At 47.1% G+C, this 12,862-nt stretch overlaps 1 protein-coding gene across 5 annotated transcripts in view; it reads right to left on the bottom strand.

The window, feature by feature from the left end:
- Nucleotides 1–861: 861 nt before the first annotated feature.
- Nucleotides 862–12,862, bottom strand: part of LARGE1 (LARGE xylosyl- and glucuronyltransferase 1) — a 489,641-nt gene continuing 477,640 nt past the window's right edge. For 4 of the 5 annotated variants that reach the window (XM_039877849.1, XM_039877848.1, XM_039877847.1 and 1 more), the window contains 3 exons: nt 10,099–10,245; nt 4,751–4,946; nt 2,156–2,466 (listed from right to left, as the gene is read on the bottom strand). In XM_039877849.1, the coding sequence (XP_039733783.1) occupies nt 2,269–2,466; nt 4,751–4,946; nt 10,099–10,245 (541 nt within the window). In that variant the 3' untranslated portion in view covers nt 2,156–2,268. Of the gene's footprint in view, nt 2,467–4,750; nt 4,947–10,098; nt 10,246–12,862 lie in introns of all 5 variants that reach the window. The other variant, XM_039877846.1, reaches the window with a different exon arrangement.

The raw sequence follows: 12,862 nt of genomic DNA, 5'->3' as shown, positions 1-12,862 counted from the left end.
TTCTGGTAGTGATTAATTCAAAAACTGTATCAGTACATCTGTTAATCCCAGCCTTCTCTAGAGGAGGAAGAGAATTTTTGTGTGGCTCTGTGTGTACACAGAGGAAAGGCATCGGTATGCTGGTATATAATTAACAATTGGCTCTGAGGCGTGGTGGTGTCTTCTGATTTCCATGGTGTAACTACTCCCATCATGGCCATTTTCAAGCCACAAATGAGGTATCACTGAACACAGGAGAAAAGAGACGCACACAGTTAAGTTCTTGAGAGCTGGTAGGAGCTGGCTCCCACATCCCAATGGACAAAGGGTATTTAACATGTACTTTGAATACTTTGGTAATGTTTTCCTTTTCACACTATTCATGTATTTTATAATACACATGCTGAAGATGTGCAATATATGTAATGTATGTTTATAATACACACATGTGTATATACACACACACACACACACCTACATACGGAGACACATAAACTTACTTATATCTGCGTGCTATAAGTGTGATATATCTGTGTGACATAGTCCTAATAGTTGTTTTCCTAATTTTTAAAATAAATCTGAGCGAAATATCCACTGGAGCATGTAACACATCGAGGGTCTCATAAACCAGGCTGGCGTGAGGCTTCATATGACCACCAGGACAAACGGATGGCGGGGTTCACTATACTACTGATGACCACAATTTACCTCGCTAGCCCACATCTGGTATATATAAAACATCTGGCTTTAGAGTTGAGATAGCTACTAAATGGTAAATGTGCAAATGCTCTGAGGGTTCAAGGAGAGAGTGAAATCTAAACTCGGGCAAGGAGAAAAATGGCTGAAGTTCAAAGGATGAGAAAAATAAAACGGGAGAACAGGACGTGTAAAGTTGCCATTTATCAATTCTGCTCTCTACACGGAAGTGTGCCTCAGCAGATTTCTTACAAGAGTGGGAGGGGAGTGGGGAAGAAACAGTCCATACTTCCGTTTATTGAATGCAGCGTTCGCTGGTCACATTGCAACTCAATACAAACAGCCCAGCAGAGTAGGGCACTGACTCTTATTCTCATCAATGTAAACACAACATTAATATTGAAGATTCAAGAAAATGGGTAAAAAGTCCAGTGTCTCCTCAATCTGTGTAACAGTGAAGGTGCTTGCCTACCCTCTGTACTGGTTCCAAATGGAGCCTGAGGTTGTGACCTCGAGCCAGCCGTAGGAAAGCAGGCACGAACACAGAAGAACCTAATACCTTCTTCGCGACGGGCTCCAAATGGATGGGTGAATCTTCGGAACTGGGCTCGCCTGAATTACGAAAGTTCTTCTAAAGGCCTGAGAGGTTCATACCTTTCATGTGCGCTCAAACAGCCCCTTCGAAGCCCTTTCCCCACGAATCAGTCATTGCCAATAGAAAATGTGACCGGTGGTGAGACAATTGGTTTTCGTATTTCCATCTTAGCCCCTGGATTCTGGGGAGGAAGGAATTCAAGGTCATGGGGGCCTCGGTGATAATCCTGACGAAGGCTGCCCATGTTTAACCACTGGCTGAAGCCTCTTCCTCCTTGCTGGGCCACTGCTGATAGACGGGCGTTGGTTGAGGCAGTTGGTTTTTCCTTCAGAGCCTTAAAAGATCAGATTTTCTATTTTGGATTCCCAGACCAAAAACAAACAAACAAAATCCCCCCGAATAAACAAAAATCAAAACAAGTGTGACCTTGAGGATAAAGAACCAACTAACCCCACCACCAGGCCCTACCAGGTACAACATCCCCCACTGGGTTTTTCCAAATGGTTGGTTCTGATCATTGGTTTGCCCTCCCCTTGGATAGCCAGCTAGATTGTGGGGCAAAGAAGAAAGTTTCTTTTGAATGAAGACACATTTTTGCTTTTATTTCCTGGGATGGCTGACCCCCGACACCCTGACTTCTCTCTCTTAAAAAGCAACGAGAACATCCTAAAGACCTGCTTAGTTTTGCGGCTTTGTGGTAGGGTAACCCCATTGCTCCCTCTCACCCTCCATGTCCCATTCTTTAAGATTCTGTGTGGATGAGCTATTTTTCCACATTCTAGAAATGCCGGGTTGTGGGGCGCAGAGGGTGTGACATAATCCTTGTCTCAGATCTCTAGTGTGGGCAGCTTTGTTGGGCCAAAGAGACAAATAAAAAGAAACCAAAAAAAAAAAAAAAAAAAAAAGCACTGCTCAGTTTTGAGTTTGAAGGCTGGGCCCCAAACAGCAAGTGGCTCTCCCCCTGAAGAATGTCTCTCCCTAGTGGTGGCTTCTTGGTGCTAGCTGTTGTTCTCGGCCGTGAGATATTTGAGGGCAGCAAAGCCATAGCGGCGGGACATGTCCTGCTGAAACTCTTCTTTTAGGGTTTTGAGACAGATGCGGTATTGCTTGTTGGACCGGAACTTGGTGATGTCAAAGCTGGGGGCGTGAGGCATGTGGATCATGTAGGCGTTGGGCAGCACGATGAATTCATATTCCTGGAAGAAGACAAGAGCAGCTTGAGCACTTTCAAGAGCATCTTGAGCACCCTCGGTAATGTATGATGAATCCAAGTGGAGGACCGAATGACAGTAAAGGAATGCAGTGAGGAATGACATCGAAAGGGGGGCAGCACCACGGACAGCGCAAACCACGTTGTTTCCGTGACCTTGGGCAAATTACCATGCTTCTCTGAGCCTTAGTTCCCTCACCTATAATGTGAAAGTAATAATACCTACCTTGAAAGATGGCTAATAATGTTTGGCTAGTGCTGGGCGGAGCTCATGGCCCATAAAAGTTTCCTGATAATGTGAGCACATACCCACGTGGTTGCTCTTGAATGATGCAGGCCATGAGAGATTCTCTGGCTCAATGAAATGACGTCATTTGATATGACTTCTCATAGGGCTTGATGAGAACTGACAGCCTCAACAGATTAGTACAAAAGAGGGGACAGAAAAGGAATACAGAAAACAAGCTTCCACTGGACTGAAGCTCCTCAAGAACAAAACTCTTGCCTACACATCTTATCACGAGTCATGCCATCATATGGCAACCTCCACACGGCAAAATACAGACCGAAACTCAGATCAAAAATAAAATGCCTCTGAATAGCCAAAACAGGTGACAGAAATTTAGGACCTGTAACTCAAAGGACCCAGCACACTTTCATTCAGAAAATCTATGTGCACCGATTTTGGATATAATGTCTGACAAGCTTGGTCATCTAGTTTCCCAACCCAGATCAGAATAAACTCAGAGAGGGAAAAATTGGGATGGGGAAAGGCAGCCTATAGATGGAGGAATAATGATAGCAGAAAAAAAAAATGACAGCTGATGGTGAGGAAGAAGTGAGAAACACCATGAAAAGAAAATTCAAGAACTCCCAGAGCTTAGCTGGCTGAGACATTTCAAGTGGGGACAAAGAGCTGTATCAATTCCACTGGACCCATAGGTGTGGCTGGATTACCTGTCAGGTGTCTATTCATTATTTCCTGAAATTGTTGGAAAGGGTAAAATTATGTTCAGCATATGCTATTGGCAAAGAAAGGAAAATAAGCAAGAAATTTTCAAGAGTTCTGTCAAAACTGCCTGAAATAAACAAAGCCCAGGTCTTGGTGCTGGAAAATTAACTTTGAGCCAGCTCACCTCAACCCACTGCTGGATGCAGGACTATTACAATGTTTCTCTCAAGCAGAAGCTGAGGTAGACTAAACGTTTCTGTCTGTGAATAGCACTGGACCCCTTCCAAGTATTACTGAAAATATGGATCCTAAAGATTGAGCTCTCTGTTGTTACATATGGACACTGTTCTTCAATATTCTATCTATGTCAGTGGTTCTCAGACCTAATGTTCATGAAAACCAGCTGGGACTACTCTCAAACACACTGGAACTGTTGGAAAGTTCTCGAGGTTGATTCTCAGCGAAGCCAGGCTTGAGCTTCCATCTTTGCTTTGCCTGACTTTGGGGTGCTCTAGTTGAAAGGTGCATTGGAGAACATCATACAAAGAGAAGGAGGGTTGGGTTGAGGAGTCCACGCATCCTTCCTAACTTAATCCGATCAGCTTTGCTTTTGCTTAAAATAGAGTTGACCAACTAAAGCATGTCCAGCCCACTGCATGATTTTATAAATAAGGTTTTACTAAAACAGTCACACTCATTTGTTTAGACACTGTGGATGACTGAACTATGGCAGCTGAGTAGTTGTCACTGAAAATGAGACACTATAAAGCCTCCTACATTGCTTATCTTGGTCTTTACAGAAAAAAGTTTGCAAATCTTTGGTTTGGTTTAATCTCTTAGAATTTTGCAGGAGATTTTGAAGTAGGTGCTCAACAAGTATTAGCTGAATGAATGAAGGGTTTCATGACTAAATATAGCTCTAAAATATCACACTTTTAGTTATAGTGTAGGATAATGAGCTCCATCTTAGCTGCATACTTTATGTAGATGAAACTCGTAGAATGCTTTGTGTCAATTATACGACTCACAAGGTGAGTGATGAGTGGTCATCATTTGCTTGTCTTCATCACTGGCTTGAGTGAAGATGAGGGGGTGAAATGTTTGTCACAACACACCCACATTTGCCTGGGTCTTGGCCTGGAACCCAGCTCTCAAGCAAGGATAGAAGAAAGAGGTCCAGGTCCCTGGACATATCTTATTCCCTCTTAGGTCTCTGTGTTCTCACCTCCAAGGTAAGAACCTTTTGGCTCTAAGATCAAGGCCTCGCCTCCCCGCCCCGCCCATTCCGCCCAGGTCCATGACATCCTAGTCTCCTTACCTGCGCATCTAGTTCCATGATATGAGCCACCTTGTTCCAACCAAAGCCCACAAACCTCCGGTCATACTCAGGGCAGTCCCGTCTCACGACAACGTACGGCTCAAAATCGGCCTCCCATTCAACCCGGTAAGGCGTGGTGGCGGTCCGCCACTTGGCGAAGTTTGTAGGCGCGTGGCCTTTTGTCCAGACATGGTACCTGGGACACACGGAGAAAAGCCACTGAATGCAAAGAAGGAAGCCGAACTTTCCAAATGCCGCTGATTTAGAGGAGGAAGAGGTAGGTATGTGCTGATATAGTCCTCGTTGTGGGTTGAATTGTGTCTGCCCCCAGAGTTATGTCGGAGACCTGGCCCCCAGTACCTGTGAATGGGCCCTATTTGGAAAAGGGTTTTTGCAGATGTAATCAAGTTAAGATGAGGTCACAGGGGATTAGGGTGGGCTCTAATGGCAAGACTGGTGTCCTTACAGGAAGAGGTAAGTTGAATGCAGAGACACACAGGGAAGAAAACCATGTGAAGACAAAGGCAGAGAATGAAGTGATGCGCCCACATGCCAAGGAACGCCAGGAGTGGATGGTGACCATCTAGAAAGAGGCAGGGGAGGATTATTCTCTAGAGTCTAGCACCTTCGGCGGCGGCAGGAACCTGCCAACGCCTCGATTTCGGATATCTGGCTTCCAGAACTGTGAGAAAGTAAATTTCTGTTGTTTTAAGTCCCCCAGTTTGCAGTATTTTGTTATGCCAGCCCTATGAAAGTAATCTAGTCTATTATCCACATCCTTCACTACTGGGGGACTCTTACTGTGAAAGGATAAGTGAACTCCCACAGTGCTCAGTGTCATTTATACAGAACTAACTGCAGGTTAGTCTGTACTAGTTACTCCTATCAGAGGCCACTGCGGAAGGCAGAGGTCTAAGGTGACCGTCCATGACACTCCCTTTCTAAAATGCTGTCCCCCTTGACGTGGAATCTGTCAATATATCACTCCTGTGATTATGTTCCATTATACGGCAAGAGGAGTTTTTGTAGATGTCATTAAGGTTACTGATTAGCGGAATTTGGAGTAACTGAAAAGGAAGGTCACTGTGGTGAACCTGACCTCATTGTGCGACCCTTCAGATCTGGGTCTGGAAGAAAGCCAAGAGCCATGTCTAAGCTGTCTATGGGGGCCGCATGGCAAAGCAGCAGCGGGAGAATGGTGACTCGCTCACTCCTACAATTACAAGCAGTGAGGCTGAAGGAAGACCACAGGCAGCTTGCCCACAGCTGGATTTCAACCAGGCGGGACCCTGAGCAGAGCCTTTGGCCATTCTGTGACCCTCAGAGGCTGTGAGATAATACATTTATATTGTTTTAAGCTTTTAAATTTGTGGTAACTTTTTATACAGCAATAGGAAATGAATACAATCATATAACAGTGGTAATAAGCTAATATTTATTCAGCACTTATTATGTACTGGTTATATTGTTAATGCTATATCTATAGTTTTAAATTCTTATAAATTACTCAATGTCAAGTTACAAATTGTGAGTGGCGGAGCTGAGACTCAAACCTAGGCAGCCTGGCTCAAGGGCCAGGACCCTCAACCACTGTGCTGGGTTACCTTTCCTATAGGTCACTGTCACCCACACTCTCTGGCTTATAACATATAGAGAGCATGTAGTCAGTGACTGTACACACTAACTTGAATAAATGAATGAGTAATCTTAAAAACTTGAGAAATACCTGAAACAGAAGCCTTTTAGTGGGGCAGGAATATGCCTCTGGGGGCTACAAAGAGATGGTAAGAGGTTGGGAGTCTAGTGAAGCCTAAGAAAAAAGATTTAGGGAAAAAGAACATTCTAGAAAGAAAAGCCTCATAAAATGAAAGCAAGATGAAAGGATGGGAACCCAACAACTTAGCTGTAGGGAGAAAAGAGCTCATAGTCCTGGTGGCATCGCTACTTCAAGGAAGGCTCTCCAAGCAAGTGAGGACGTGTGCGTGCGTGCGTGCGTGTGCATGTGCGTGTGCGTGTGTTCTGTGCAGCTAGCAGGCTCGTCTGGTAGGTGGTGGGGCTGCTTCCTTACTTTGGACTTCCCCAAACCCTTGGAGAACCATCCAGTGTGGCCAAATGGGCACTGGCCAACTTTCAGTAAGCTGTGCCGTTGGGGGCCATGGGCAGGCGGGAGGAAGGCAGTGACCTGCATCTCCAGCTCCACCAATTCGGCACCTGCCACCAAAAACAAATTCACTTGAATGGAAGAAAAATGAAAGGTCCGCAATGCCACTTTAATGGAGTGTGAAAAGGAGGGATATTGCGAGATGTCGGGACTAATCCAGAAATCCGGCCAGGGAGGAGGTGACTGTCCGTTTGTCCTGCTGAACTGGCAGTCTTGACATCTGACCCCCGTGAAAGAAGTGGCCCAGCACAGCCAAGGTCATGAACACGTATTAGGTTCAAAGCCTGATGCAGTAGAGCTGCTGGACTGGGGTTCAAACAGTACCTCCGCCACTCGGGAGCCGCGGCCCTCGATGACAAAGCACTTAAACTCAGCTTCACTTTCCTCCTGTGGCAACTGGCAGAAAGATGACCTACCTTGTTGAACTGCTGGGGAGCTAACATGGGAGGATGTCTGTACAGAGCTTGGCGCAGTGCTGGCATCCAGGAGGTAGTTAATAAATGCCAGTTCCCCGACAGGCGGTTCAACCAATGGCTGAAAACCCTGGTTCTGGAGCCAACCTGTCTGGGTTTGCATTCCGTCACTCAGCAGGGGCCCAGAAGTTACCTCACCCCTCTGTTCCTTTGTTTCCTTCTCTTGGGAAAACAGAGATAATAACAATACCTACTTTGTGGATTTATGACCGTTATGTGAATTAAGTTGCATAAAGTACGCGGAGCTGTGTTCGATATACGGTCATTCCTCACAAAATGAAGATACTCTCCTTACTGCCCGCCTTGTTTGCGCCTAGATGTGATGTCGATTCACAGTGATCTTACTCTCCGTGATATCAATGCATTGATGGTCATCTTATTTAACCCCCATCTTTAGAATCTAAACTCTTGGACTATTATAACGTGAAAATGAAGAAAAAGACAGGGGAAGGGCAGGGATGGCCGGGTGAGTTCTGTCCCTCTGGGTGGGGAGGCGGCTTCCATTAGCTCGGCCTGGAAGGCTGACAGCGTGCCAAATGGCTGGTGAGCACGTAACACTGCGAAGTCACCGTTAACCTGCCATTAAAACAAGGCACAGCCTGAAAGTGTTCCGAGGAACCCACGATCAGACCAGGAGACCGGACCCCAAGGCTTGCTGTCTGAGACCATCGACACTAGGTATGCTCCAAAAAACAGTGACGAGAGGCTACCTGAGTACACCTTACAGGATGCTACTTATAAGAGGTTTGGGGGTACTTGAAAATGTATCAGACTTGAAAATGTATCAGAATCAACAGGATGACTATTTTCTAACAGTCACGATTTCTGGGTTCGACCCCCGAAGTTTCTGATCCAGTGGCTGTAGGGTGGGGCCTGGGACTCTGCATTTCTAACCAGTTCCCAGAGGATGCTGAAGCCCCTGGTCCAGGGATCACGCCCTGAGAAGCGCCACCCTGGGGGACCGGTGGGGGTGTGGACTTCTCATTCCAGGCGCAGTGGGGAGTAGGCTTCGGCTGCTAGGAGGCTTAAGGGTTCATCATTTGGAGAGACGGTGACAAAAAGCAATTTCTAGGAGGGAAGGTCTGTAATTTAGCGCTTGGCATGGTGGCATGCAAGCTGTTGTTGGCCAGAGCAGCAAAATCACGGACACGGCAGGCCAAACCCCAGCTCTCGTGTCCACACGCTTGGCCTTGAAATGAGTTCTCAAATCACCTGGGGATGGAGAGAGAAGGACGGATGCCTCGGAAATCTGTCGGGCTATGGCGTCTGTGGGACATTCAGACTAAGGTTTGGTCCGAAAGTCTCAATTCTCCCTGCAGCTTCAAACACTGATTGGTGAGAACGTTCTGGACTTGAATAGTGGTTGGATGGTATTTAGGTCAAGAGCATAGCCTCTGCAGTTCCTCAAACCTGGGCTGAATCCATGTCTCCCATGTACTATGTGTCTCTGGGGAAGTTAGTTAGCCTCTCGGAGCCTCAGTTTCTTGATGTGTAAAATGGGGACAATAGTATCTGCCTGATAGATTCGTTGTGAGGATTAAATGAACTGATCACACTGCCTGGTACATGGTAGGCACTCAGTAAATGGTAGTTGTTATTATTTCTTTCTTAAAAGAAAGAAGGCTTGGTTTGTGGAGATCTAAATTCTTTCAGGCCACTTCCCAGAATTCTAGACAGAGAAAGAAGGCTGGAGTTCGAGTCCTTGCTCTACCAGGAATCACTCCTCAGTTTACAGGTCTGTATAAAATGTGAAAAAGAATGGTCTCTGAATGGTTCAATGAATAACTGATCTCATAAAGTTATTTTCACAAAATAAAGTTTGAGAAAGCCTTCTAGAAACTTCTAGTAACTTAAATAGTGGTATGAAAACCTCAGTTACTATTACAATTTTTCCATTAAAATTAAGATTGCCTAGAAATGTATGCTTTTTTTTTAAGCTCAAAGGAAGTACTGGCCACTTGTATTTTGTTTGGAGGCCTCTCTTTAAAATAGGAGCAGGCAGAAGCGACACCTCTTTCTTCACACTGCTCTGTCAAGAGACCCAGCAGGATTCTGACTTGCTCTAGGGGTGCAGCCATACAGACTCCCTGGTCGCGTGGTAGGGTGGCGCCCCTGTGATGTTTCTGCAGGACCTAGGGGCCTGGGACATGAGGAGAGCGAGTGGTTTGTCTGAAACTGTCACTTGGGCAATAGCAAAGTAAGTTGCCACATGTGCTGTGTCCAATCTTGGAGTCACTCTGACCACTTTAGTTGTTGAAGCTACTGCTTGTGGCCAGTCCCAGGGCTGAGGACCTAATAGGATGGACCACTCACAAAAACAGAAAAAGCAAACAGGAAACAGCAGTCGAACAGGGCAAACCCCACTTAGCTGATGGATGAATGAACAAGCAAACAAAAGAGAGAATTCAGAACCACGAGACAGGAGCAGGATCCTAAACTGAATCACGTACACAAGAATAAGCTGAACTTCCTATTCCTCTCCTTCCATCTGGACACACGATGCCCGTCACCCATGTTCAAAACAAAATACATGGCATGTGGGAAGAGAAGGAACATTCCAAGGACACGGTTTGGGGCCAGGGGTGCTTTTTCTTGGCCTTACATTGGTGTAAGGCGACGACTAAACTTCCGGGCCAATGGCTTTGGAGTTTGGGTTTCCTGCAAGCGAGAAGGCCTCCAGGCACCCCCAGGGGGCAGCAGCGAGGACCACCCACCTGAATGTGAAGAGAGTCCCCATGTCCAGCATTGACAGCAACTCCGCTTTCGACTTGGGGAACGAGAGCCGGTAGCGCAGCGTCTCAAACGCAGGGATGATCATCGCCTTCTTGGTGTTGGCGAGGTCGAGCTGGATGACAGACTTCCTGAAACGAGAGGGCAGGGAGGTGGTTGGCACAAGCAGGTGTAGGAGAGAAAGCCCAAGTCAGCCTCTCAGTTTGAAGACAGGAAAACTGAGGCCCAGGGAGGCCAAGCGGCTTCCCCAATATCACTCTGGAAGGCAGAGTAGAACTGCTGTCTCTGCGTCAGAAAACAGTCCTCCTGGAGAAAGAATAGAGGGCAGGCCAGACAGGAGGGCAGGGGGACCCTCCCTCCCTTTTGCAGTGCACGCCCTTGTCAGAACCAGGTACAGTAGGTGGGTCTCCAAGGCTTCACGGGGTGGAGACCACTAGGCTGGCCACGCAGGAGCAGCTAGATCAACATCTGATGAGAGTATCACCAAACTGGGCATTTCCGGGTCTCATTTCTGACTCCTCAACCCCTTGAATGCTCCAGACCCTGAGCCTTTAAACTAGCCACATCCACCCCATGCAGCCAGCATCCAGTTCTGGGAGCACGTGTACTAGTGGAAAGTTCTCCATCTTCGTATTCACTCTTGCCTTTGAGCTTGGCCTGCTCTGCTCCTCTGAGAGCCAGTCCCTTTCCCTCTGGATTTGTTTGCCAGTTCCAAGCTCTGTGGTCATCAGTTACAAAAGGAGAAAGGCCCAGAGATGGCCACAGAGAAGGAGGCATGTAATAAACACAGGCAGAATGTGAATCCTGGCTCTGTGGCTTTACGTCTTGCCATACTAGGCAATTAATTTAGCTTCTCACTACCTCAGGTTTCTCCTCCCTAAAATAGAGCGATATCCTCTCCCTCTTGGAGGTGTCGTGAAAACGGAACAAGGTGACACAAATAAGGCTGGCACACCTGGCACGTGGCAGACTCATGGCAACAAAGGGTCACCAGTACGCTGCAGTGCTGCCATTGTTCCCTGGCTTGATCTTTCAAAACCTCTTTTGGCCATGACCTTGTAATCTCTGAAATAGACAAAGCAGTCTCCCTTGGGGTCACGCGAGGCCCTGGAAGGCGTTTCGCGCAATGCCGGAAGCAGCAGCACTCCGTGGCAATACGGCTGTATTATTAAAGTCACTTGACTCAACGGAGCTTTGAGACCATGCATAAGCGAGGACTAGGGCGGATCTGCAAAGAGCTGTCAGGCTACCCCAGGAAGTAACTGTCAGCCTAGGCCACGGTGGGATGAGAACAGAGTGGCAGTTAAGAAGGACATCAGCAGGGCTTGGTATCAACGAACGAAGAGGGGGAATCTGGACCGGGTCAGAAAAAGAACAGTCTCGGAAACCACCCTTGCTTAAGAGGTGCCACTAGTTCCCAGTGGAGAGAGGATCGTTAAGAGATAGACTGGAATTTGATGTTAGAATCCTCTGAGTATCATTTGTAGTTCACTCTTTATAATGACCCTTAAGTTAACGATCTACTAAATGATACATGGCCCTTGTGTCACTGTTTCAGGGGAGAGTCATAAGGGATGACACCAAGATAGAATCTGGGTGAGCTATACTTAGCCGGCTGGAGGACCTGAGGTTCGAGGCAGCCTGTTCTGGCCTGCGTTCTTGTCTCTCTGAACAATGACTTCACAGTTTCCAAACACCCAAGAGGTCCTCGTCCACGGCCAGGCATTCTTTCTCATATAATCCTTCACTCAACATAGGCAGAGCTGGGGCTGGAAATAGAGTGAGAGGCTAGGAGGGCTGAACTCTAAGCGGAATGGGCGAGTGTATGCGCAAATACACGATAGAAACGCGGATGTCTCCATCTGTAAAAGCCTCACATTACTATCACCATCGTGGTTATTCTAGTAGCCACCTCTTCTAGTGCCCAGCTCAAAGATAACTCCCCCGTCTCACAGCCCCTATACATAAGGGCAGCTCCCAGAGCAATGCAGCCCTACAGGAAGCCCTGGTCAGAGCTGAGTGTTCAGAGGTAGACAGCTGACTCAAGCTGAGCAAATCCATTTCTCACTCTTAGAAATCTGAACAGAGATGCAGAGATTTGGAAACCATGGAGCTGACCTGTACTCATATCAGGCGGCCCTCTAGAAGCTTCTGAAATTCTGCTGCAGAGGGGTCCAGAGCTGCCTGGGTTTTAAGTATGGTCTCGAGTGTTGGTTTTACAGATCCTGGGTTGATCTCATACGATTTACCACTCAACTGTTTTGGGGTTTGTCTTCCTTTAATTTCTTTTTATCTTAATTACGCCGCCTACGTCTGGTTTCTGTTGCCTGCAACCAAACGACCCTGACCGACAGTGCAAGGCTGAGCGAGTAGAGCCGGTGAGCGGCACCCTGACCAAGAGGAGTCCTAGGAAGCCTTCTCTCTCTCTGCACAGAAAGCACAGTGCTTCCTGCAAACTCCCTTTAATCTCATGGAAACACCAACTGCCATGAAAATGGGTTTGTCACCAGACAGGTCCATTTCAGACTCAATAAAGTGGTTTCGGGGTGACGCCCCTGAGCACATCTGCTCACTGAGGTGAGAGCCTGGGCCTTCTGTCCTGTCTGGTCGGTACGACCCACCCTGGCTGGGGCTTGCCGACCTCTTAGGGTTGTATAATTTCCTGCCGCCACTTATCTGGAAAACAAGTCCTGCAGCGGATGGAGCGTTTCAAATGCCGGATCTTCTGGAAACGGAGGGGCAGTCTGG

This window comes from Pteropus medius, unplaced genomic scaffold, assembly GCF_902729225.1.
Source record: "Pteropus medius unplaced genomic scaffold, Ma_sr-lr_union100, whole genome shotgun sequence".
Taxonomy (NCBI): domain Eukaryota; kingdom Metazoa; phylum Chordata; class Mammalia; order Chiroptera; family Pteropodidae; genus Pteropus; species Pteropus medius.
The sequence above is the reverse complement of the archived record's forward strand: the minus strand, read 5'-3'. Positions and strand labels throughout refer to the sequence as shown.